The sequence below is a fragment of the Peromyscus leucopus genome, chromosome 15 (genome assembly GCF_004664715.2).
Source record: "Peromyscus leucopus breed LL Stock chromosome 15, UCI_PerLeu_2.1, whole genome shotgun sequence".
Lineage (NCBI taxonomy): Eukaryota > Metazoa > Chordata > Mammalia > Rodentia > Cricetidae > Peromyscus > Peromyscus leucopus.
In genome coordinates, this window is record NC_051076.1 from 26,103,134 (window position 1) to 26,129,323 (window position 26,190).

The window sequence follows — 26,190 nt, forward strand, 5'->3', positions numbered from 1 at the left end:
ACGTTATCAAAAACAAATGACCTCTATAAAGCACCTCATAACGTTTGAAGTGAGTTCAGGATGTTGTGTGGGGCCAAGTTCTATCTCAGGGTGTATGCAGCCTAAGAGCAACAAATCAGACATGCCTGGCTCAGAGGTTACATCTGGGAGGCCTTAAGAGGACCCCTTCATCTCCAGACTGGTCCCTGGCAAGGAGCTTCAAATGCAAGAGTCATCTTGTGCTCCGGTTCTAACTCTTTCTTGGTCACGGTTTCCCTGAAGCTTCCGCAGCAGAGAGACCAGGCTGTTGCTTTTTCTGGGAAACTGGATGTAGACTCAGGAGATTTGGGTTCTGTCTCATCCACTCAGGTTGCTGAATTCTTAACAGCCTCAGCTTCCTCACCTGGAAATACAGGCAGTTAGTCTGCAAGATCTCTGGCATCCTAGGACCCCCGAGATGATGTCTCCTGAGGGGCCGGCATCTCTTCCTCCTGCTACCCCCTCCCTATCCCCTTCCCCTTGCTTCTGTCTCAGCCATGGCTGCCCTGGGATGGGGAAGTGCCAGGGGGAGCTGGGGGGGTGGGGGGGGACACCACCGGACAAAACAGGACCATCAGCTGGGGCCAGTCGCTAAAGAGGCGGGAGGGGAGGAGTCCTCAGGGATCCAGTTTCAACAAACGTTTCTTTCCCCGAGAAGGGGAAGGCGGGGGTGAGGGGGAGAGGGACCTATTTAAAGCTACCCTGTTGCTCTGGCCGGCTCTGTCTGTCTGCCAGGGTCTCCAGCTGCCCCAGACAGGCCGTGTGGTCTTGAGATCCTCCTGGTGACCTTTTCAGCCTAGGTCCCCTCAGCCACTCTGCCCCAAGATGGGTCGTGGGGTGAGTATCCCCAAAGATCAGGGGCCACTCTCTGGAGGGTGAGGAAGACAAGGGAGAAAGGGTGGAGCGGGAATGGGATGCGGAGGGAGGGTGAGAGACGCGGACTGCTGAGTGGGATGGTTTGAACTTGGAACTGGTCTCCCAGCTGCACATGCCTGTGGACTCCACAGTGCTAGCCCAAGCGCCGTCCTGTCCTGCAGCCGCCCTGGCCTCCTCCTCTCCACAGCTAGCCCAGAAGCCACCCAAGTGCCCGCCTAGGTCTCCCTGCACTCCATCCCCTCATCTCCTCTGCCCAAATCTTCCCTCTCTCACCACAGTTCCTGGCTTCCCAGCTGAAGAGGTGTCGGGCATTGTTAGTTCTCTCCCACCCTTGTCACCCCCTGAAAATATCTGCTCCTCTGAGGTCCTAGCCGGAGAGGATAGGGGGCCAGCCTGGGGTTGCAAAGCAGCTGTGGAACATCCCACTCCCAGAGCCACCAAGCAGTTTGCTACACCCCGCGCGCCAAGAGCCCTGCGTGCCAGAGTCAGCTGGGAGGGAGAGCAGGGCTCTCTCCCCAGCACCCCTCCGGAGGATGTCCCAGCAACACTGTCCTCGGCCCCCAGCCATAGGCTTTAGGGTCCTTTCCAAAGGCTGGTGAGAACGGCCCCTGCCCATGGCGTCCTGCAGCAGCGGATTTGCCAATGAAAAAGATCAACAGCTATGTCTGGGCGAGCAAAGGACGAGGCTTCCAGTTCTTGGAAATGAAATTCCCATATGAAGCAGAGTGACCCAATCCCTTTACATCCCGGGCTTGGCTGCTTTCCTTCTGTGGAATGCTGGCAGAAGAGGGCACGGTGGGAAAGGGCTTGACAGGCCATTGCAAAATGCGAGGGAGACCGTGCCACGGGGTGCTGGGGGCCAATTTCTGGGCCCAAGGAGGAGTCAGGCAAGGACATGTTATTGCACTAAGCTGAACAGCTGGAAAAACTCTGAGCCTGGACACCAGGGTTCCAGAGTTAGAGTGGGAACTGAAAATAGAAGAGTCCCCCTGCGTGCACGTATACGTGTGTCTGTCTGTCTGTCTGTCTGTCTGCCTATGTCTGTGTGTGTGAACACGTGTATATGTGTCCACAACCTCACCCCCCTGTGTGTCCCCAGGAAGCTGGTAGTGCTGCAGGCATTCATGAGTGAACCTGCACCAGGTTTCTGCAGGTGAATTGGCAAATGAACAGCCTTTGGGCATTCGGGGCACATATGGTGGGTGGGAGGTGAATGCTCTGAGCCCACCCTTAGGAGCTGTCTATGGTCCATGGGTTTCCCTGAGGCAGTGATCATAGTCATGGGAAGACACAAATTGTCCTGGGACCTTCAGCAATATCTTGGTATCTCCTGTTCCCCGTAGAAAGGGAAGATCCAGCTGAGGTGCAGAAATTCTGAGAGGCCAGGGCCAACCCTAACATCTAAGAGAAAAGAGAGGATGCCCCCAACCCTGCTCTACCTTAGAGCAAGGCGGACCTAGCTCACGGAGTTCTTTCTACTTGAAATGCAATTTGACCTTGAATTCTCCATTCTGAACTGCCTCCCTGCCCTGCCCCCCCCCCCCTGCATCCAGCACCCTTGCTGGGTTCATAACCTGTGGTACCACTAACCTAGTGGCTACTAGTGGTCTGGTTTGCTTGGTTTGAAAAGCTGGGTTAAGTCTGGGATCTTAAGGTTGGGTGCTCAGAGTCCTACCTCTCAGGAAAAGCCTGCGGGGAGAACAAGCTCCCATTCTCCACACTCAACTCTGTGGTCGGCTTCACCTCCACTCCAGCCCATCACTATGCTACTGTGAAGGGCAAGCGTGGGAGTTGAGGGAAGAAATCACACTGGTGGGAGGAAGCCAAGCCTCCTCCAGAGGCTGAGGTGGGGGTGGGGGGAGCGTTGGCTGATTTCCAGCTACCCCCACTCTGTCCCAGACTCTGGCTTTCTCAAAAAGAACTCTCTGTTCTCCTTCAGCATTCAAGACCCAAAGAGAGGGACTCGTGCTAGGGGAGGGAGGAAAGAGCAGAGGGGGGAAGGGGGGTCCCCGCTTCCTCTTTCTTTCTTCCCTGGGCAGCCACTGGCCCCAAATCTCCACAGGCTCCTGGCTGTGGAGCCTCAGATCCTTGCCAGGACAGGAGGAGGGGGAAGGGCAGTGTGTCCCAAGCTTCACACTTGTGGGAGCTGGGAAAAGAAGGCACCACATGGAGCTGTTTAGCTCATCCCCAATTCAACATAACAACATACAAGAGCCAGCACATCCCCCCCCCCTCAGAAACATGCATTTGTTTATTTGTTTGAGATAGGATTTCACTATGTCACCCAGGCTGGACTCAAACTTCCAATCCTCCCGCCTCCACCTCCTGAATTGTGGGAATCCAGATGTGCACCCCACCACCTCCGGCTTCGGAAGGGGCCATTTGATTCTCATTTTTCACGTCTTTTATTTTACACCAAATGTGCAGAGATTTCTCTGGACTCTGCTCCTCAGCCCCTAGCACAAGCCTCTCCTGGAGGCTCCCATCCCTGAAGGCCCCAAGGATCACGCTGACAGCGGTCCAGATTGCTTTCATGCATTCAGTCCCTTTGTGGTTTCCCATCCTTGACTCAGCCCTGCCTCACCAAAGAGGCCAAAGCATTCAGTTCTCCCAACTAAATGAAGCCTCTTATATCACCTGGGAAAGTGAGAGGCAGAAGTATTTCTGAGTCCTTCTCTACCCTTCCGATGGCCACTTCAGTCTCCCCAGGATGCTTGGCCTCCAGAAGATCTAGACCAGACTGGATTCATAGGTATTTCAGATAGCGAAGAGAGCATGATGTTTTGATCACCTTTTCTAAACGGACCATGTCTGAGCAACACAGCCTCCAAGGGCACACCTCCTTCTGGGTCATTGAATCCTGAAACAAGTGCCCATCGTCTTGCATTGCATGTCCATCCCCTTCTTTACTCCTGATATCACTGGGCAGAATTCTATTACCCAGGGTGCTATGTTTACGATTTCTTATGATCACAGCAGCTGTCCTGTTCCCCAGGATCGCTCTAACGCTGGTGGGTAAAAATACATTAATCCTGGAGCACTGAGGACATGCTGGAGAAACAGGAGGTTCCCACTGATACACATCTGCCTAAGTCCATAGGACATACACTGCCAGTGTGTCAGCTGGAAGGTAGTGATGAAACAGTGTACCCCTCCAACAGTGTGGGATGCTGATGAGGAGGGAGGCTGTAGTGATGAAACAGTGTACCCCTCCAACAGTGTGGGATGCTGATGGGGAGGGAGGCTGTAGTGATGAAACAGTGTACCCCTCCAACAGTGTGGGATGCTGATGGAGAGGGAGGCGGTCCATGTGTAGGGACAGAAGATTCGTGAGCACTTCCTCTACTTTCCACTAACCTTTGCAGTCAACTCAAAAGTTGCTTTAAAAAAAAAAAACTATTAAAAATGAACCCCAGCCGGGCGTTGGTGGCGCACGCCTTTAATCCACTCGGGAGGCAGAGGCAGAGGCAGGCAGATCTCTGTGAGTTCAAGGCCAGCCTGGGCTACCAAGTGAGTCCCAGGAAAGGCGCAAAGCTACACAGAGAAACCCTGTCTCAAAAAACCAAAAAAAAAAAAAAAAAAAAAAAAAATGAACCCCACCCCCCAAATGCATAATCTTGAAAAACAAAACAAACAAAAACCCACACAGATTATTGCTTCTACCAGGTGCCCATTCTTTATGGAAAACACCAGTCATAACCATGGCATGGAAAAATCCACTTCTAAAAGCTCAGGGTAGCCTTCAGGGTCCATAGAAAAGCCAGAGGGACCGAGCAGAAACTCAGTTAAGCCCTGTATCCTGAGGGAGATGGAAAGCCATGGAGGGAGATGACAGTGTTCTTCACAGTATCCATAGCCCCCAGGCCTTTCCCAGCCCCCACCTAGCCCACTCCTCCAAGGCTGTCTGCCATCTCCCACAAGAAGCTCCTATGGGACCCCGAAAGCCTGCAGTAGCCCTGAAGAGAAGGGCAAACGGGGAACTCACAAGATCACTATTAAAAACACCCAGCTGACCTGGACAGAAGCCAAAAACTGACCCGGACTTACACGACTTCAGTTCTCTGTTTACTCTCATATACATGTCTTGGCAAAGGGAAGCCAGTTGTGCTCTTGGGATTTCAAGCTCTGTGAGTTGCCTCTGTCCAGTCCCAGGTAGGCCTGTCCAGCAGGCTGGCGAGGGCTCCCGGCATACCCTGGGCTCCCCTCTGATAGCCATACTTGAACCTACCACCACTAGCTTCTCCCAGTCCCTCATCCCTGCCCATTCCATGCCCACCACCTTCTCTCTGCTTCCCAGGACTCTTACTCTACCCAGCACTCCTCTCTAAACTAGGCAAAGTCATTCCTACAGGATACCCTACCCATCAGCACAATCCCTGTCCACTCCCAGGATTCCCTCCAATAACATAGGATGGTACTTTTCAAAATGTGTATGTGTTTTCTTTTTTATTATCTGGCAGAATCCCACATCACATAGTGAACAGATACAAGTTCAAATGTGGGGGGGGTCCTCACAGCTCTGCCTGGGCTCTCCCACCTCCTGCTCCCATTCTCCCCCAGCACCCTGCTTCCAATGCTGGGACATTCTCCATGGCTGATGGGAACAGGCTCCGGCCGGTCTCCCTGATCCTCTGTGCCCTCCCTTCCCTTTGCAGGCAGGGCGTGAGTACTCGCCTGCCGCCACCACCGCGGAGAATGGGGGTGGCAAGAAGAAACAGAAAGAGAAGGAGCTCGATGAGCTGAAGAAGGAGGTTGCCATGGTAAGGACCACGGCGCTTACAGCAAGGCCATGGACGAGCAGCTCTGCTCTGACAGTCACGCACCAGTAACCATGGGCATCCAAAAAAAAGCTTTGCACACAGGCCCATGCTCCTCACTTAATCCTGTGCCCCCAACGTGTGCTCAGCCTCCTTTCCCAAAGTGTCTCCATTTCCCCTTCCCCAGGATGACCACAAGCTATCCTTGGATGAGCTGGGCCGAAAATACCAAGTGGATCTGTCCAAGGTGAGTGGAGCCATGAGGGGAGAGAGGCAGGCAGCTTCAGGTGGGAGAGCCTCATCTCCAATGCTCTTTGCAGGTGAGGGGGACAGCCCAGAGATGACAGACTTACCTAACGCCATGGGATTAGTTGGCGGCACAGTCAGAAATAGACTTTGGACCCCTGCTTCCCTCTCTTTCCCCGAGTATCTGGGAGCTAGAATTCCTTAGAACCCAGGGCTCAGATCCTGGCGAGGCTCTGTGCTCTTGCCTCAAGCAACTGCTCTCAGAGATGATGGACATGGACCAGCAAGGTGACTCATCCCTGTTATGATAGTGCTTGCTGGCTCCTGCTACATCCGTGCCTCTGTAATGAGATGCAGTGTGGACATTTCTTTAATCCTCACCCTAGCTCTGTCAGGCATTGTCAGCCTGTTTATTAAAGCAAGGAGAATCAGAAAGGGAGAATTACTTGCTGAATTTGGACCCCGGCCCATGCTCCTCACTTAATCCTGTGCTCTGAAGTGTGCTCAGTCTCCTTTCCCCCTTCCCCAGGATGACCATGACCTGTCCTTGGATGAACTAGGTTAGTTATATAAATAAACACAGGCCACAGTCAGATTGCCAAGCCCATCATTTAAAAATATTTTAAATTGTTCCTCAAAGCTACGTGCACTGGCAGACACCTGTAACCCCGGCTACTTAGGAGGCTGAGGCAGGGAAGACTGCAAGTTCAAGGCTAGCGTGGACAACTTAGAGTCCCTGTCACAAAATCAAATAAAAAAAAGGCTATGCCTGTAGTTCAATGACAGGGTGCTGTGCAGCTTGTGTGGTGCCCTAAATTCAATCCTTAGTTTTAAAAAAAAAAAATCTTGGCAGTCAACTGTAGTCCTAGGTACTTAGTAGAAAAAAGACTTGGACCCAACAGTTCAAGACCATCCTAGACAAAATATTGAAATCCTGGCTCAGACAAGTGAAAACACTGTAAAGCCAGCCACAAGTTCAAGGCCAGCTGGGGCTATAAAGTAACTTCCAAGCTGTAAGAATAACTTACCAGGGCTGGAGAGATGGCTCAGCGGTTAAGAGCACTGACTGCTCTTCCAGAGGAACCGGGTTCAATTCCCAGCACCCACATGGCAGCTCACAACTGTCTGTAACTCCAGTTCCAGGGGACCTGATACCCTCACACAGGCAAAACACCAATGCACATAAAATAAAAATAAATTAAAAAAAAAAAAGAATAACTTACCTTAGCCGGGCGGTGGTGGCGCACGCCTTTAATCCCAGCACTCAGGAGGCAGAGGCAGGAGGATCTCTGTGAGTTCGAGGCCAGCCTGGGCTACCAAGTGAGTTCCAGGAAAGGCGCAAAGCTACACAGAGAAACCCTGTCTCGGAAAAATCAAAAAAAAAAAAAAAAAAACAACTTACCTTAAAAGAAAAAAAAAGGATAAAAAATTTATTGTGACAATACCCCTGGCCCACTGCTCTCTGTCTCTGTTCCTAAACTACTATGCTCCCATTTGTTGACGCTACTTTATTTTCTATTCTCCAGCATCCACGAGTATTTACTATTGTGTAAGTTTCCTCTTTAGATTGTGGGTGGGGCTTTGTTGATCTTGCCTGTCTCTCAGTCCTTCCCAGTGCTGAGCATGCAGTCGGAGCTCACCATTCATGTGTAAAGTAGGTGAATAAATGACATGATGGTCAGTAACAAGTGGTTCCTGCTCCAAGTCAGTAGCAAAAAAATTAAAAGCAAAAACCATCCAAACAGAATTCCAGTGCAGTATAGTAAGCACCACTCTAGAATCAAGCATTGGGGGGGGGGGCGCTAACCGGATCCAGAAAGAGGCCTTTGATCTCGTCTGGGGCCTAAAGAATAGCGAGTTTGGCTAGGTTTTCTTTGGGAAGTGATAGGTGGTTGCCAAAATCACATGGCACTAAGGATCAAAGCTGTGGGGCTTTCCCTGGAGCCCTGGAGAAAGGAAGGACCTGGAGGAAGAGACGAGGGTGGTCAGACGAAGAATCTTTCCGGTGTGCTTATGCATACGGTCCCAATAAAAACATGTTTCAACCCAAGAATAACGGAAGGTGGAGCCTTAGGGAGAGTCCTTTCTAGCCTTCAAGGCACAAGTCCCATTTATAGACATCAGTATCTCTGTGTGGTCCCTCCTGATGTTCCCACCCCTCCCAACCAAAGGAGGTTTTTTTTTTTTTTTTTTTTTTTTTTTTTTTTTTTTTTTTTTTTTTAATCCAACTGGGCATTATTCTCCAAGATGCTGAGAGATGTGGTGAGGGTCAGGTTTGTTCCGTACACCCACTCCTACACCTTTTCTCACTCCCCAGGGCCTCACTAACCAGCGAGCTCAGGACATCCTGGCTCGGGATGGACCCAACGCCCTCACGCCACCCCCCACAACTCCTGAGTGGGTCAAGTTCTGTCGTCAGCTTTTTGGGGGCTTCTCTATTCTTCTGTGGATCGGGGCCCTCCTCTGCTTCCTAGCCTATGGTATCCTGGCTGCCATGGAGGACGAACCATCCAATGATAATGTGAGCCATGTCCCCAACCCTTGGACCAGCCAGCCCATGGTTCTGCCCTCCAGCTCTCAACCCCAAAGAAAGTGATGTGTGTGTGTGTGGGGGGAACGACAAGATCATAGTCCCTCAGGCTGAAGAGGGGTGAGGCTTCTGTACATGCCTGTGGAGCACCCTCCAACACATGCCGTCAGTGATGAATGAGAGATCCTCCGTGCTCATTCCACCAAAAGGGGCTGGTCTGTATGCCATGGGAACTCATTTCCTTGCTCCTTCCATGCTAGGAGTGTGGGTTAGAAGACTGGGGGGGGGGGGCTGAAGAGAAAGATTCACTGTCATTCTCATGCCTGGGCTCAGATGGAGGCTGGGGATCCCACATAGGATGACTCTGAGTGCTCTTCCCAAGTGACAGCCACCCTCAAGGTGAGAAATGGCGGGTCCTTCAAAGTCTTTCTCCTTACCAGTTATACCTAGGTATCGTGCTAGCAGCTGTGGTCATCGTCACTGGCTGCTTCTCCTACTACCAGGAAGCCAAGAGCTCCAAGATCATGGACTCCTTCAAGAACATGGTGCCTCAGGTAGATGGCAGGGACTGGCTCCGTCTAACCTGGGGCATAAGATTTCCGAGATGGCTCACCTCTTACCATCTTGCGGTCTGAGGTGAAAGAAAGATGGGCAGAAAACACCACCCTTTTCGGCTCTCCACACCAGAGCCAAGTCTTGTTGTTGAAGGTGTGGGGGTTTCTTCTCCTCCTTTGGAGGGAGAACAAATTGTAAGCAAAGGTGGAAACAGACATTTCATGAGGTACTCTTGGTCTCTCCACAGCAAGCTCTGGTCATCCGAGAGGGAGAGAAGATGCAGATCAACGCGGAGGAGGTGGTGGTAGGAGACCTGGTAGAAGTGAAGGGTGGGGACCGTGTCCCTGCTGACCTCCGGATCATCTCTTCCCATGGCTGCAAGGTGAGGGGGTCGCCAAGAGCACCTAGCCGGCTGAGTCTGTACAGAGTCAAGAGAAGCCCTCTTAGAAGTTCAAAAGAAACCCAACCACAAACGTCAAGGTCTCCCCTGTACCTCCCAACTAAACCTCCTTCTAGGATATGATGGCTACATGCTGCCTCTGTGTATCTGTGTTAGGAATGCTCTATGCCCTGGGATTTCTTTGATCTAACTGCTTTATAGCCATTGTGTATGGAATATCATTTATTGACAGAAGCCTTACCTATTATCCACTTTCACTCTGAAATATTCCAGACCAGCCTGGGCTACAGAGAGCCCCCAAATAATAAATAAATAAAATTTTAAGGAAATAAAGACTGAAGAGCTGGGTCTTCACACCTATAACTTAGCACTCTGCAGGCAGAGGATAGAAGCAGGAGGATGGAGAGTTCAAAGTCAGCCCAGCCTGGCTACATAGAGAGGTGTCTGGAAAAAAGATGATGTAATTATGAAGGCTGCTGTGTGCTGCGGCCCGATCAGCCCCAGGAGGCAGCATTTTCATAGATTGCCTTGGTGGTGGTGCTTCTGGGGTTGTGCAATGCAATGGTCTTGTTTACATTCCCCCGCTTCACAGGTGAACAAATGAAGGTCTTGTGGGTTAAATAAACAGCCCAAAGACACATAAAAGTCAGGAAGAGTCAGTCATCCAAACCAAAGCAGGAGCGATAGCTGAGTAATGCCATAAGTATGTGATGAGGGCAAGCGTAATTTTGTTCCTCTTGTCCTGAAGATTGAGGGTGGTTGGATCTGGCTCAGGAGACCGCTGTGTGCACACAGTGCCGCCACTGCTGCTGCCAGTTGGATGACTACACTCCTTTCTCCTCAGGTGGATAACTCATCCCTAACAGGGGAGTCGGAGCCCCAGACCCGTTCCCCTGAGTTCACCCATGAGAACCCATTGGAAACCCGCAATATCTGTTTCTTCTCTACCAACTGTGTGGAAGGTGAGACGTTTGCCTCCCAAGGACGCTCCTCATCCCAGCACAGTGTAGTGAAGGGTCGGACTCCCGAAGCTGTACTTATTTGGCAAAAGTTCTGCATATAAAGGGCATTGAGGGAACAGAGCCCTGAACGTTGCAGAAACAGTCATCTCTGGAGAGCAGGGCGTGGGCCAAGGGCATACTGACTCTATTGGAAGTCACCTCTCCCCCAAGAGGTTCTCTGTTCTGCCCATCCCCAGACTGAAAGCCTTCCACAAAACTTTCAGATGGTGGGTCAAGATGCAACCCCCGCCCCCCTCACACACACAGCCTTGACTCTTAGGAGTGTGGGGAGTCAGGTGATGTCTTCTAGGTCTGTGGTTCTGGACCATTTGCTTCCTTCCTTCGCTCTTTATTAGAAACCAGAGAGACTCAATCTGGGTCAGGAAAACTTTCTGGTGAAAATCAGGTGCTCCTTCAGGCCACGAGGAGAAGGAAATTCTCATACTGTGCAGCCTGCCCTGGCTTTTCCATCTCGGCTCTGGGTTCTAGTGATGAACACTGGTGGCTAAGGGGAGATCTGGGAGCTGTTATCACATAAGAAGGTCTAAGCACCACTGTAACCCTCCAGGCAGGGAGCTCAGTCAGGACTGACTCTGGGAAGGAATCTGGAGGCAGGAGATGGCAGGAGAGGCTTTCTAGACCACAGACCTCTCAGATGGTGACAAAGAATGCCTTCTCACATCCCAAATCCATGCCTTTCCTTCCCGGATACTCTTTCTCCTCCATATATCGGTTCTTTGGGCTTGGTTCCCTCCTTCAGAGAATTGGAATTACAATAAAAAAAATCACTACACATTAGATTTCCTAAATTTTTAATGTACTGAGAGTCTGATTTATCATACATTTCCCATAACTGAATGTATTTGAAAGGTCAGATAAGGTGTTCTTACAGCTTACTCAGCAACTAGCTCGGAAGAGAGGGAGGGAATGAATGGAAGTCACAGTTGTTGCATGGCTGCTGTGTGACGGGCACCAGACAAAATGCTTCACACTGTTATCCCACTCCGCCACTGAGTCCTAGGTGAGAGTGCAAACCGGCATTCAACCCTAGATGGCTGACTTCAACATGCATCCTCTTCCCACCGTACCACACTTCCTTTCCCAAAGACCCCCGTAACATCACACATGGTGAATGACTACCGAACTTCCTGTATAGAGAGATTCATACCTAACACTGAGATCTTTTTTAATTAAAAAAATCTTTCATAATTATTAGTGTGTGTGTGTGTGTGTGTGTGTGTGTGTGTGTGTGTGTGTGTAAGTGAGCACACTCATGTCACAGCACACATGTGGAAGACTTGCAGGACTTGGTTCTCTCCTTCTGCCATGTGGATTCCAGAGACCCAGCTCAGGTCGTCAGGATTAGTGGGTAGTGAGTGCCCTTGCCCACTGAACTATCTTGCTGGACCAAGAAAATCTTAAGTCCCCACCAAAAAAAAAAAAAAAAATCAATAAGTACTTTACTTCTGTTTATAATATGCTTTTGAAAGATGTCTAGTAGAAGATTGATTTGCTGAAATGTTGCAGGCAATTTATATTTCATTTATCGAATTTCTTCTGTTTGAACTTTAGTATTACTTGCAAGATGTCTTCTCAGGCCCAAATATAAAAGAAAATAATCTGTGACTGTATTCAATCTGAGATTGGTGATCTATGCAAGGAGGGTAAGCCCAGCTTACTAAAAATAGCCTCCGGGGTTAGAGTCTTCGGCTTATTTACTCTGTGATGGTTTTATTTCCTTAGCAAATATGGTGAGATTTCAGCCATCGGCAAGCCCAGGGCACTTATTCTGTGTTCCTTTCCTCTGTTCTAGGCACTGCCAGGGGCATCGTGATTGCCACAGGTGACCGGACAGTGATGGGCCGCATAGCCACTCTCGCTTCTGGCCTAGAGGTCGGGCAGACACCCATAGCCATGGAGATCGAGCACTTCATCCAGCTGATCACAGGAGTGGCAGTGTTCCTGGGGGTCTCTTTCTTTGTGCTGTCCCTTATCCTGGGCTACAGCTGGCTGGAGGCAGTCATCTTCCTCATCGGCATCATCGTAGCCAACGTGCCTGAAGGGCTGCTGGCCACTGTCACTGTGAGTGGACCGGGCCGAACTGCCTGCCCCCAGTGCCACTGTCCTTGTCTTTCTCCACGTTTGATACAAACACAGACGCTTATTGCTTTTCAGCAATGTTCTTCCCTCCGAGTCCCTGCGGCCACATCGCAGACTCCGTACACAGAAATTGTTTAATGCGTGCCTTGGAGTTTTCAGTTGAGAAATCTTGGGTTGAGCTGCATCTGAGCACTCGATTTCTCTTTGGGGGCTTGTCGTGGCCGTGTTTCTCACCATCTGTGGGCTTGTCTCCCGGTGCAGTCTGGGCTTCATCCTGTCTCGCTTGCTATAAAGTCTCTTTCAAAGGTCACCGGTGACTAACTAGCAAATCAAATGACATTTCTCAGCTCCCATCCTTAACTCTGCTCTGAAATGGATACTTCTGTCCACCCTCTGGCACTGTGTCCTTCATCAGCCACTGTGGTGTGTCACCACCCTCATTCTCTTGTCCCGTGTCCTCACAGAAACTCAGTGGCTGTCAAGCCCCAGGCTCTGCTTTCCTCTTGGTTGCCCTCGAGGGGATCCATTTTCTCCCACAGTGTCTGTTGTCCCCTCTGTGTGGAAGGCTCTCATATCTTTGTGCCAGCTCTGGAGTCGGATGTGTTCAACTCTCTGCTGGGCATTTACCACACAAGTACACCTAGGGACCCGTTCAACGCACCTAAAGTTGAACTGTCGCTGTTTACCGCTAGGTCCCACCCAATCTGACCTCAGTCCACTCCTTTTCCCTTTGGTGGCTTCAGGTGTGCCTGACGCTGACAGCCAAGCGCATGGCTCGGAAGAACTGCCTGGTGAAGAACCTGGAGGCGGTGGAGACGCTGGGCTCCACCTCCACCATCTGCTCGGACAAGACGGGCACCCTCACCCAGAACCGCATGACCGTGGCCCACATGTGGTTTGACAACCAGATCCACGAGGCTGACACCACCGAGGATCAGTCTGGTGAATGGGTGCTCCAGAAAGGGTGACGGGAAGTGGCTAGGGCTGAAGGCCCCGGCAGAGGAGGGAGACAAGGGTGTGCAAACACTCTAACGGGGAGCCATACTTCTCCCTTGTTTCTTCCAGGGGCCACTTTTGACAAACGGTCCCCGACGTGGACAGCCCTGTCTCGGATTGCCGGTCTCTGCAATCGTGCTGTATTCAAGGCTGGGCAGGAGAACATCTCTGTGTCTAAGGTAAGAGGGTCAGCCAGTGAGTCTTCAAGGGCAATGTCTTCAAGGTCCCCTTGCTGATGCCCAGCTTTCCCTTTCACATCCTGCAGCTGCCTTTGGTGACCTCAGCTGATGCCCTGTCTCTCCCATCCTCCACTCCCTCCCCTCCCCCACGGTGAGACACTGAATTCCATTTTCTTCTGGCAGCGGGACACAGCTGGCGATGCCTCTGAGTCAGCTCTGCTCAAGTGCATCGAGTTGTCCTGTGGCTCAGTGAGGAAGATGAGGGACAGGAACCCGAAGGTGGCAGAAATTCCCTTCAACTCTACCAACAAATACCAGGTCTGGCTGGGCTGCTAGGACCGAGAGAGAGAGAAAAAGGGTCAAAGATGGGGAGAGTGAGTGAACAGAGACGCAATAGAAGAAAGGGAGCCAGCAGAGACTCAGCAGAAAGAAGGGACGGGGATGTCTGGGGACTGTGTGCTCCTCTCCGGCCTCACTCCCAGGATAAACGTCCTAGCTGCACGTGGGCTCGTCACCATCCTCTGACTGGCAAGCCTGACTACATGCAACCTCTCTTCTTCCGCACCGACTGGCAATGGTCCTCCAACACTGCCATCCATATAACTAAAACACACTTCCATAATTCCCTTACTGGATCCCTCAGTATTTAGGTGCCTGTTAATGCCAAGAGTAGTCTCACCTCTACTCTGCATGCACCACGGAGGTGAAGTCCGTGGGTCATCCGGGAATGGGGGTAGGGGGTGCTAGTGAAAACCATCCAACCCATAGCACGATGCCTGTCACTAACTGATCTTAGTAACTATTTGCTGAGTGAATCACTGTTCTATGCAAGTGACTCTCAGATTTTAAGACTTGGGACTATAAGCAAACACCCTCCACGCACAGTTTCTCCTTTGTTGACACTCTCTGATGGGTTAGATTATGTTACTAAGGAAGGGTTCCTTCTCGGAAGCTGCTCCCTATTGGACCCCCACGCTGAGTCACCAAGATAGTCTGTCTCCCTCTGTGACGGCCTGTCTCCTCTCCAGCTGTCCATCCACGAGAGAGAAGACAGCCCCCAGAGCCATGTGCTGGTGATGAAAGGAGCCCCGGAGCGCATCCTGGACCGATGCTCTACCATCCTAGTGCAGGGCAAGGAGATCCCTCTTGACAAGGAGATGCAAGATGCCTTCCAAAACGCCTACATGGAGTTGGGAGGACTCGGGGAGCGTGTGCTCGGTGAGAGGGCAGAAACAGGAGCGGGGCTGAGAAAGGGGTTTCCCTGGGCCTTGGTAGTGCCTCTAGCCCGAGGGGCCCTGGAGGCAAGCAGGCAGCCACTCCGAGGTTCTCACGCCTCCCTCCGGCTCCTCCTCAGGCTTCTGTCAGCTCAACCTGCCTTCTGGAAAGTTTCCTCGGGGCTTCAAATTTGACACGGATGAGCTGAACTTCCCCACAGAGAAGCTCTGTTTTGTGGGGCTCATGTCCATGATTGATCCGCCCAGGGCAGCTGTGCCAGATGCTGTGGGCAAGTGCCGAAGCGCAGGCATCAAGGTACTGGCCTCCTTCCCACCCCCACCCCACCTCTGTCCTTGGACGCCTGACCACCTGCCAGAGGTCAAGGGGCTGTGGCAGCAGCTGCTGTCCCAAGGAGACACAGGCTCCCGGTGGCCTCCTTCCCACCAACACAGAGAAGCTGTCTGTCTGTAGGGAGAGGTGTACGCTTGACCAGAGCTCTTGCTGCTTCCTTTTGCTCACGCCTATCCTCTAGCCCAGTTCAGTGCCCCACCTGCATGGGCACCCTCTCTTTTCATTCTAAGCACCAGCTGGCACTCCCATCATGGATGCTTGGTTATCTGACTGCCCAACTGCTCAGTCTGCCCATTTGGAATGGGGATAGACAGGTCTTGTCTGCCCCAGTGGGTTCACCTTATCACTCCATATTCTCTTCACTCGCCCACGACTGCCCACCGAGATCTTGTCCAACCACAGCCAGTTCCCACTGAATACTCTCTCTCGTTTGTTTGGCTTGTTCTTCATCCAGCCAATATTTATTGCTTACCAACTGTGCATCGGGCACTGTGTGAGGTGCCAAGTTATTTAATAAACCAACCAACCATCCAGGAACTCAGTTCCCTATTTCCAGGACAGGTCCCTGACATCCTCTTTTTCTGGTCACCACGTCTGGTGCTCTCCCTCACTCTTCTATTTTTTGAACAGTGCAACTCAACCTGCTCCCTGAGAGCCAAGTCTTTGTAGTCCACTGGGGATACAAAGATGAATAGAAACTGGGCCTGGCCTCCACATCTCAAGATCTCTTGGGGGTGGGGGTGGGGCAAATGCATCTAAACACATCATGGAATAGTCATAAGAGTTGAGGTCGTTGAGTATCTATTGGCCAGATGCTCTAATGATAAGTTATTTTAATGTTTTACATGCATCAGATACTACTCTAAGCATTAAGCATGGCGGCCTTCTGGGTAAGTACAAGTATCTCCTCTGTTACAGAGAGATAAACTGAGGCACAAAATAGCAAGCCCAAGACCATATGCTAGTAAGTTGTGAAGTCGGAACTTGAAACAAGGCAGTCTGTTTCTTCACCACCACACCCGAAGACTGGGTGCTGTGTACGTGTGTCAGTTTTGACTATAATAACCACTCAGAATGGAAAACAGGCCTTATTACCCCCACGGTAATACACAAACACATAGAAACCCAGAGTAGGTAAACAGTTTCCCCAAAATAGAACTGTTGGTAAGAGGTGAACTGGGAATACGAAGCACAGTTGGCTTGTCTGGAAGCCACGCTCCTTCTCTCTGCCCAGTCAGGTGCCTCTCGGCATGATGAGAAATAGCACAGAGGCTGGGTAAGGACTCTATGGAAAATTAACTGGGAGCTGTTAATTCTGCCTCTGAGAACTAGTCAGGGTTTAACCGAAGGGATGATATTTGACCTGGGCCTTGAAGGCTGAAGAGGATTCAGTAGGCTATAAAGGAAGGGGAGGCATGGCATGATCAGGGAACAGTGTGTGCCGTACATGCCTACACTATCAGGAGGTGGAGGTATATAGATCAACAGGGGAGAGACCATGAGAGAGCACTGGGAATTGGGGCTGAAACCTTGGATCAAGGCCGGTTGGAAGGATTTCCTTTAAATGCCAGACTTGAGCCTTATCTTGTGAGCCACAGAAGGCCACAGATGTCACAGATAGAGCTTTCAGGGTACCTAATGGAGGAGGGACTAGACTTGGGGAAAAGCCCAAGTCGGGAACAGGGAGACAGATTGAAAGGTGCACAATAGTCCAAGCAAGGGACGGGGATCTGAACACGGCAGAGACAAAGGGAGTGAAGGACACATAGTTGCATTTAAGAAGCCTCTCGAGAACTTGGTGAGCTGGCTGGGCTCCGGGTGGGAAGATACAGGGCGAGAACAAGACAGAGTAAACAGAACAGATGGTATCTGAGAGAGGGAGAGGAGCTGGGGGGTGCGGGGAATACAGACAGAGGGCAGCATGGACCTTAAGTCTAGAGCATGTGTAAGAAACACAGAGACAGAGAGACAGAGAGAGAGGGTGCACATCTAGGGACAGTTGGAATATAGTTTAGAGTTCATGAAAAACGGTCAGGACTGGAGGTTTAAGCATGAGTACAAACTGAAGGCTTACCAGAATATTTTACTGTACTGTTCAGGAAGCAGACAGGAGTCAAGGAAAGGGTGAAGAATGAAACACAAAGCTCCCCAACATTTCTGGGGAAGTGGAGAAAGAGGAGCCCGTGGGAGTGGGGAGGAGGACATGGCTAACATTTATTGAGGGTCTCCATAATGCCAGCCTGGAATGATGTGGAGCGCCCCCTCCACTGTGCCGAGATAGAAAGTTGCCTTGTCTAAGGTCGGACAGCTGGTGAAGGTCAGTGTTTAAGCTTAGGTTCCTGTCCAAAGCCAGCACGCACTCCACTCTGCTAGGCTCCGTTCTGCCACCCCGAGGAGGCTTGAAAGAACATGCAGCAGCAGGGTCGGGGTTCAACCGGGGCAGAAATAAAGGGGGTGCAGAAGCCAAGGGAGTGAAGGGTTTCAGTACCTTAGAGCGTCAAGGACAGCGAGGCCTGCAGAGACACTTGTTTTTCTAGGCGGCACTTTGGGGGTAGTTTCAGGTTAATAATGGGGTGGGAGAGAAGGCAGGGGGACCTGAAGGGGTGCATTGCCTCAGATCTATGGGACTTCTTCTACAAGCCCACAGATGCAAATCTGCCCTTAGCCAGCTTTGATCACTTTATGCTGATAATAGCCCCTTCCCAGGCCTACTCCCTTCCCATCCTACTCCATCTCTTCTGCAGCAGTAAAGAACATTAATTATCCCGGCGAAGGCAAGAAGTGCCTTCTCCCCATACCACGCAGGGCTGTTGGAAGTCGATGAACATGACCCCAGCTAGACATTGACTCCATCTAAGCCCAACTCTATCCAACTGCACTGCGACAGTGATCATTTGAGAGACTGGGAAAATCAAACCTTTGTTCAGGGTCCCCGTGACCTTGAAGAAATCGTGAGTGTTCACAAAACTTTGATCTCCTTACTGTATTCAAAGGGAGCTGTTCAAGTTTGGAGAGGTGGCCCAGCAGTTAAGAGCACTCACTGGCTGTTCCTTCAGAGGAGTCACATGGCAGCCCACAACCATTTAGGGTATTAGATGTTCTCTTCTGGTCTCCAAGAGCACCAGACACATGTGTGGTACACAGACATAAAGACAGACAAAACACCCATACACATAAAATAATAAAAGGAGGATGGAGAGGAGTTGTTAAAGGAAGTACCCATCCAGCTCTCTCTGCCTCATTTCCTACATACGCAAACTCCTAAAAAAAAAATTTCCCAGACAATCCGGGCATGGTAATGTATGCCCATAATCCCAGCACCTGACAGGCACAGGCAAGAGAATCCTGTGAGTTTGAGGTCAGCTTGGTTTACTACATACTTCAAGATCTTGTCCCAGAGAGGGTGGAGGACACACACACACACACACACACACACAGAGAGAGAGAGAGAGAGAGAGAGAGAGAGAGAGAGAGAGAGAGAGAGAGAGAGAGAGAGAGAGAGAGAGAGAGAGGCAGGGGGAGAAAGAGACTACTCTCCTCTGTCAAGGGACCCTCATTAACCTGTCAATCTGCTGTGGATGTTTTCGGCTGTTCAAATAGACTCTCTCTGATCCTCTTAACCCTGAGCCCAACACAGTTTGTCACTGTTTTTTACCCTTATCACGAGACACACACACACACACACACACACACACACACACACACACACACACACACACACACCTCCACTCTTCTGGCTGCAATTCACCAACCTCAGTCTAACTTTATATGATTTGGGGAAAGGAATAGGGGTGGGGATGGAACTCAACATTGCTTTCTTTTTCTGTCTTCTTCCTATCAGGTGATCATGGTGACTGGGGACCACCCTATCACAGCCAAGGCCATTGCCAAAGGTGTGGGCATTATATCAGAGGGTAACGAGACCGTGGAGGACATTGCAGCCCGGCTCAACATTCCTGTGAGTCAAGTCAATCCCAGGTAAGGCCTTTACAAAGACTCTGTTCCTTCCTGGCACATCCTTTCCCATAGAGGCCCTCAGGGTCCCTTGCGGGTATCTGGACAGCATCTCTGGAACCCTCAGACTAAAATCTTTACTCTGCCAGCCTAATGACCATTTCCACCGTATCCAGCCTGTACAGCTGATGAGCTGTGTAACCTTGGAAACATCTTGCAGTCCTGAATTTCCATTTTTCTCAGTTATGAAATTAAGATGCTGTCCACACGGCAGGGTTGCTATAGGGATGGGATATGCCTAGCAAACAGCACTTAACGCGTGTGTGGTACTGCATGAGGAGGATGTATCATTGCCTTCTCTGAGAGAAATATCGGAACTCAGTGTCACAGAAGAGGGCATGAGAGCAAGAGCAGAGTCCCACCCCACAGAGGACCTGAGGCACATGGGGGCAGGGAGGGGCAGCAGGACTAGCATGAGTGTACACAGCCAGCGGTCTCTGCCCATACCCTCCAGAGAAGCCAAAGCATGTGTAGTTCACGGGTCGGACCTGAAGGACATGACGTCAGAGCAGCTGGATGAAATCCTCAGGGACCACACGGAGATTGTATTCGCCCGGACCTCCCCTCAGCAGAAGCTCATCATTGTGGAGGGCTGTCAGAGGCAGGTGAGCAAGGCAGCCAGCGTCAGAGACAGGGCTAAGTCAGGGGCCAGACAGACTTTGTCCTCAAGCACCTTTGGTGTCTTCCCCGCAGGGAGCCATTGTGGCCGTGACTGGTGATGGAGTGAACGACTCCCCCGCGCTGAAGAAGGCCGACATTGGCATCGCCATGGGCATCTCTGGCTCTGATGTCTCTAAGCAGGCAGCTGACATGATCCTTCTCGACGACAACTTTGCCTCCATCGTGACAGGCGTGGAGGAGGGTGAGGAAGCTGTGTGGGCTGCGTGACATCCAGGATGTCTGAAGCCAGACCTTTGCTTCCTCTGATTTTCACACTAAGATTCCACACTGCTTTAGCTTTAAACCTCTTAGAAAAATGAGCAGCCAGCCACACCTCAGGGGCTAGTGGGGGGAGAGTGCCTCTAAATCTCCCTGATGCTCTCAGAACTTCTCCACAGGCCGCCTGATCTTTGACAACTTGAAGAAGTCCATCGCGTACACTCTGACCAGCAACATCCCTGAGATCACCCCCTTCCTGCTGTTCATCATTGCCAACATCCCACTGCCCCTGGGCACTGTGACCATCCTCTGCATCGACCTGGGCACAGATATGGTGAGGCCAGAGGGTGGAGAACAATCAGACCAGACAATCACTCGGAAGGGGCGGGGTGAGCGGCAGATTAAAGGGGTTGCACCAGGACACCTGACCAGACCCTGACCAATAGTCAGCAGATAAGCACGGGCCTGGAGGAAAATGGGAAATTTCTCCCTACAACCTGTAATACTGGGGATTGAACCCAGGACTCACTCATGCTAGGCAAGCACCCCACCCCTAAGCTATATTCTAGTATACTATACTCCTAGTGATAATAGGATCTTTTTTTTTTTTTTAAAGATTATTATGTATGCAGTGTTCTGCCTGCATATGCCTTCATCCCAGAAGAGGGCACCAGATCTCATTACAGATGGTTGTGAGCCACCATGTGGTTGCTGGGAATTGAACTCAGGACCTCTGGAAGAGCAGCCAGTGCTCTTAACCTCTGAGCCATCTCTCCAGCCCCAATACCCCAATAATAGGATCTTAAATACCAATGCACTGAATTCTGTTGATTCTTCACTGAGCAGCTGCTGCTCTTGTTTCCCGGATCCCTTCAGATACCTTCTCCTCCCCATGTGCCCTGTACACAGGTTCCCGCCATCTCATTAGCCTATGAAGCAGCTGAGAGCGACATCATGAAGCGACAGCCGCGAAACCCCCAGACTGACAAGCTGGTGAACGAGAGGCTTATCAGCATGGCTTACGGACAGATTGGTGCGCCCAGCCAGGGACCTGGGAGGGTGTTCCCAAAGGTTTCTTCTAGTGCCCGAGAGGGATGAGTGAAATTTCGGGAAAGAGTCCAGTTCCCTGAGAGCCAGAGACGTCCATCTCTGTCTCGAGGGGCGGCCCTTTCCTGCCATTCTCCACTCGTGTCCCACGTTCTGTTTAATAACCACCACAGGCATGATCCAGGCTCTGGGTGGCTTCTTCACCTACTTCGTGATACTGGCAGAGAACGGTTTTCTGCCGTCACGGCTGCTGGGAATCCGCCTTGACTGGGATGATCGGACTACCAATGACCTGGAGGACAGCTATGGACAAGAGTGGGTGAGTGGGGCTGTGTAAGTGTGCTGCAAGTGAGAAGGGGTAGAGCTGAAGGCCTGGGAGGAACTGGCCAGGAGCAAGCTACGGGCAGAAGATGGGTTAAGCGCCAAGTTTAGCAACCGCCGGAAGCACGCTGTTTGCTGGTGCTATGTATCCTTCCGCTCACATGTTACCTCTTTCGGCCTGCCTCCTCCCCAGACCTATGAGCAGCGGAAGGTGGTGGAGTTCACGTGCCACACAGCCTTCTTTGCCAGCATCGTGGTTGTGCAGTGGGCTGACCTCATCATCTGCAAGACCCGCCGCAACTCGGTCTTCCAGCAGGGCATGAAGTGAGCGCCTACTACCCATACCTACTACCCAGACAGAGTCTTCTAGACATGGTCACTAACCCATGCAGGCCAGGACTCCAAGACCAGATCACCCCAGCTCCCAGGGCTTGGGTTTGCTAAGGAGGTATCTGGTTGTAATAACCTAGCTACTTATCCATAGCCAGGTTTGAAGCACACACACCCAAAAATTAGGTCAGAACGGCAAGACTCTTTTTTATTGAATTCTAACATTGCTCCTAAAGTAACTGTCATAACTTCCTATCTTCACGTCCATCTTCCTTATTTTCCTCTCACCCTTCCTCCTTCCTTCCTCTTCCATTCCCTACCTTTTTTTTTGAGACAGGGTTTCACTGTGTAGCTTTGCACCTTTCCTGGAACTCACTCTGTAGCCCAGGCTGGCCTTGAACTCAGAGATCCACCTGCCTCTGCCTCCCGAGTGCTGGGATTAAAGGCTTACGCCGCCGCCACCACCACCGCCACCACCACCACCACCACCCCCAGCCCATTCCCTATTTGAGTGGCACCTAGCCATGTCCTTTGCCCACTTCTAAACCCAGGGTCAGGTCTCCTGTGCTCCACACCAGCACTTGGCACTTGTCCTGTGGTTTTGCATCTGCTCGGGGTGGGGTGGGGTTGGAGGGCATATTCAGGCCTTTCCTACAGTGTGGTACCACATGCCAGGCAGTGAATGAAGTGTCTAACCTCACAACAGCTCTTCCAGGTGGGTATGACTGTACCCTGTGTGGACCAGCAGTCCCCCAAGGTGAGATGATAAGGTCATTCAGCTGATCAGGGCCTTCCAGGTTGATCTCTCCACCCCACACTGCAGTAGCTCACTCAGAAAGTGGCTGAGCTAGTCATAGACTTGACAGGTCTGATTCCAGAAACTGCCCTCAGAATTTTGTTTTTTAAATTCTGATGCAGTGGATATATGTTAAGTACTTCCTATGTGGTGACGCAGGAGCAAATGCTGACTGGGATTAGTATTTTGCAAGCATCAAGACTTCGTTCAGTGTCTGTGATGAGCAACCACCGGGGGCTGTAGGAGATGCTGAGAAATAGAAGGCATCCATGGGCTCCGCCCAGAGGAGCTTTTTAAGACCTCTTGTTGGGAAGATGATGTTTTCCCAGGCCATGGGCCCAGAGCAATAACAATTATAAGCTGTCTGGGGGCAGGCCCCTGTTGACTATTGTATCTCTGGCACTGAGTCACATAGGAAATAATTATTTAATAAGTGAATATATGTATGGTAGACAGTAACCAGAGGAGAACAGAATAAGCAAAAGAAGAAAAAAAATTTCCTTTGGTTACATGAAGCATGAGAAGAGATTTGAAAAGGATGGGGATGAAAAACCCATCCCTCACATTTCCTTCCCTTCTGCCCCCAGGGGTGGCCCCATAGCTCCCCCTCCTGACACTCTCCCCCAATGCTACCTGTCTTCTTTTCTTTGCCTTTCCAGGAACAAGATCCTGATTTTTGGGCTCCTAGAAGAGACGGCCTTGGCTGCCTTTTTGTCTTACTGTCCGGGTATGGGGGTGGCCCTCCGAATGTACCCGCTCAAGTGAGTGTCTCTTCAGGTGGCTGAGGGAGTGGTCCTTATGGGACCCAAGTTCTAATTCCCTTCGATTCCACTTCTGTGACACTGTACCAACCTCTGCGGCCCCTGACACGTCCTCCCGCTGTTTTTCAGGGTCACTTGGTGGTTCTGTGCCTTTCCCTACAGTCTCCTCATCTTCATCTACGATGAAGTCCGAAAGCTCATCCTAAGGCGGTACCCTGGGGGTAAGCACTCCCACTCTGCACACAGCTCAGACCCTGAGGTCCCAGAAGCCCTGAGCAGACCCACCCTGGCCTCTCCCTTTCAGATCCTGTATCCCATCTTGCATAACATGGTTCTTCAAGGTCTCCACCTTTCTCTAGAACAGTGCTTCTCAACCTTCCTAATGTTGTGACCCTCAGGTTGGGGTGACCCACAACCATAAAATTACGTACATTGCTACTTCATAACTGTAATTTTGCTACTGTTATGAATCGTAATGTAAATATCTGATATGCAAGATAGCTGATATTCGACCCCTGTGAAATGTGTGTTCAACACCCCCCCAAAGAGGTCACAACCCATAGGTTGAGAACCACTGCTCTAGGATCACTGACCATCCAATTAGAACAGCCCTTCAAAGTCATTGAATCATCTACACATGTTGCTGGTAAAAAAAAAAAAAAAAAAAAAAAAGATGCACGGAGGTGACTTATTTGTTTAGGATCATAAGGCAAGGAATAGAAACTGGCACCAGGACCCAGGGCTCCTGACTCCCAGGCATCAACTGAGGGTTTGTTTATTTTCCCTAGAAACATGTTTGATCATTTGCGGGGCTGAAATGGACGACCTACAAGCCACACACGGTCCATGAGCCGGGTTCGGGTTGAGTGGCCCAATATTTAAGACATTTGGTTTTCTAACGGGCCCAGCATCTAAAACTTAGGGGTTTTCACATAAAATCCGAACCCTGGCTTCTAAAACAAATGTAAAGGGCTGTCAGGCCTCCATTGCATTTCTTGTAGCACCAGTGGAACAGCTGTTTCCTTAGCCGCTTGTCCAGTGGGGAGCCCAGGAGGCATTTGCATTTTCAGTATCTACTGAACGAAATGCAGGTCTCCTCTGAAGACAGGCTTGCCCCCTCCACCCCCTTTAAAAACACACAGCACACCCACCTTCTCTCTGCACTGTCCCCTGGGCTTCTCCTGCCCTCTGACCTCAGCTACTGAAGTCCCGGGGCGGGTTGATCTTTCTCCTTTCTCCCCCTTTTGCGCTTCTGCCCGCCACAACCTTTATCCCACCATCTCTCCGACAGGCTGGGTGGAGAAGGAGACCTACTACTGAGCTCACTGGAAAAAGGAAGAATGGGAAAGATGGGGTGCTCTGGAGGTGTTGCTGGGGTGCTGGAGGGAAGGGCTGGGGGAAACTGGGGTGGTCGTTTAGGGGGAGGTTTGGGGGAGACAGAAGGAGGCAACTGAGTGAACTGAGTTGGCAGGCGTGGGTGAATAAACTCGAGGTGACTGCTCCACAGGTCCAACTGTGAACCCTCAGACAGTGTATTTTGGGGTCCCCTCCTCAGATCCCTCTCGTCCCACTCTGCCATGTTCTCTACTTTTCCCGAAGCACTGAGGGTTGCCCCCACCCACCCCACCCACCCCCCACCCCCACCCCCCCACCCCACCCCGCGTCCCAGCCCTTTACCTCTCACCTGTATTATTCAAACAGATCAACACCCAAAGGTTAACCCTGTCTAATCCAGAAGGAAATCCTCTCTGACCGACAACCATGTGTCTCTGTCTCTGGTTTCATTCCTCTTCCCACTCTCGGCTTCCTTAGCTTCCTACTTGAGTGTCCCGTCCGTCCGTGTCGTCCCCCCCCACCCGCTGCTCCCCCTCAGACCTTGAAAACACAAAATTCTCCATCAGTGTGAGCACCTGAGGCCAGAAAGGGAAGCTGGTTGGGGAGGTTAGGGCTGTCTTCCAGCCAAGGCCAGTCAGGAACCTAGCTAGAGAGGAAAGCTGGTTTGGCAAGGAGAGATTGGGACATGCCGGCCGAAGGAGGAGACTGCAAAGGAAGGAAGGTAGGCAGTGACCACCAGTTTGTCACCTTGAGTCTCCAGGTAGGTGGGTGGGCTCTGGCTCTATGTCCTGCCTTTATAGACTAGCCGCAGGGGCAAGACCAGGAGGCAGTGTGCCACCAAGTGCCCCACTGACCCTTGGTCCTCTCTGTCCACAAGGCTCAAGTGTCACAGAAGGTCCAGCTATCTCAACCACATGCTCTTGGGAACACCCACCTCTTCAGAATAATTTCTCAGGCGTCATGCTGCTCTGAGACCCCAGTCAGCTGCCAGTCTGTGCCCGCTCTCCCACTCCCTTCCCCTTCAAACCCATCCTGCTGAACCCACATCATTTCCAGTATTGCCTAGCTGGTCCTGGAAAAGGATGTCCTGGCCATTGGCAGGGATAATCAGCTTAGGTCATGACACTGTCAGGAACTTTAGACACAAGAGAAAAATCTTAAGAGAATCTGCTTTTGACCTCCCAGATGGCAGAGCCACTGCTCCCAGGCAGGTGCCCACTTCCCTTGAGACAGGAAGCTGGCTTCAGGTTCCTGTGGAGTGGAGTCCTCTTCCCTTACTCCCTTCTGACCTGACATTTTTGCTGTGAGGACAGCTGTGCACTCACTCTAAGCCTGGCCTAGAAAGCATTGCATACCTGGACCTAGATGAAGGAGCCAAGCAAATGAGAGAGACAGCAGGAAAATTGGAAGGCCTAGGGTGGAAACATGAAGGACAAGACAAGCATTAGGCCGGGCCCAAGGGCCTCCCAAGGGCTACTGTCTC

At 51.2% G+C, this 26,190-nt stretch overlaps 1 protein-coding gene across 1 annotated transcript; it reads left to right on the plus strand.

Annotated features, from left to right (window-relative positions):
- Positions 1 to 724: 724 nt before the first annotated feature.
- On the plus strand, positions 725 to 25,012 carry Atp1a2 (ATPase Na+/K+ transporting subunit alpha 2). Its single transcript, XM_028865567.2, has 23 exons — positions 725 to 855; positions 5,550 to 5,654; positions 5,839 to 5,898; positions 8,215 to 8,418; positions 8,868 to 8,981; positions 9,230 to 9,364; positions 10,227 to 10,344; positions 12,197 to 12,465; positions 13,227 to 13,425; positions 13,549 to 13,658; positions 13,842 to 13,976; positions 14,687 to 14,876; positions 15,013 to 15,188; positions 19,066 to 19,202; positions 19,693 to 19,843; positions 19,932 to 20,100; positions 20,297 to 20,451; positions 21,027 to 21,150; positions 21,338 to 21,483; positions 21,679 to 21,809; positions 23,271 to 23,372; positions 23,502 to 23,593; positions 24,664 to 25,012. The coding sequence occupies exons 1-23, from the start codon at positions 844 to 846 to the stop codon at positions 24,690 to 24,692; spliced, it is 3,063 nt and encodes a 1,020-aa protein (XP_028721400.1). The 5' UTR covers positions 725 to 843; the 3' UTR covers positions 24,693 to 25,012.
- The last annotated feature ends 1,178 nt before the right edge of the window (positions 25,013 to 26,190 follow it).

Excerpts from the sequence above, each read along its gene's own strand:
- Atp1a2 (XM_028865567.2), top strand. Across the intron at positions 8,419-8,867 it reads ACGAACCATCCAATGATAAT|TTATACCTAGGTATCGTGCT; the intron begins GTGAGCCATGTC and ends TCTCCTTACCAG. Across the intron at positions 21,810-23,270 it reads GTCTTCCAGCAGGGCATGAA|GAACAAGATCCTGATTTTTG; the intron begins GTGAGCGCCTAC and ends TTGCCTTTCCAG.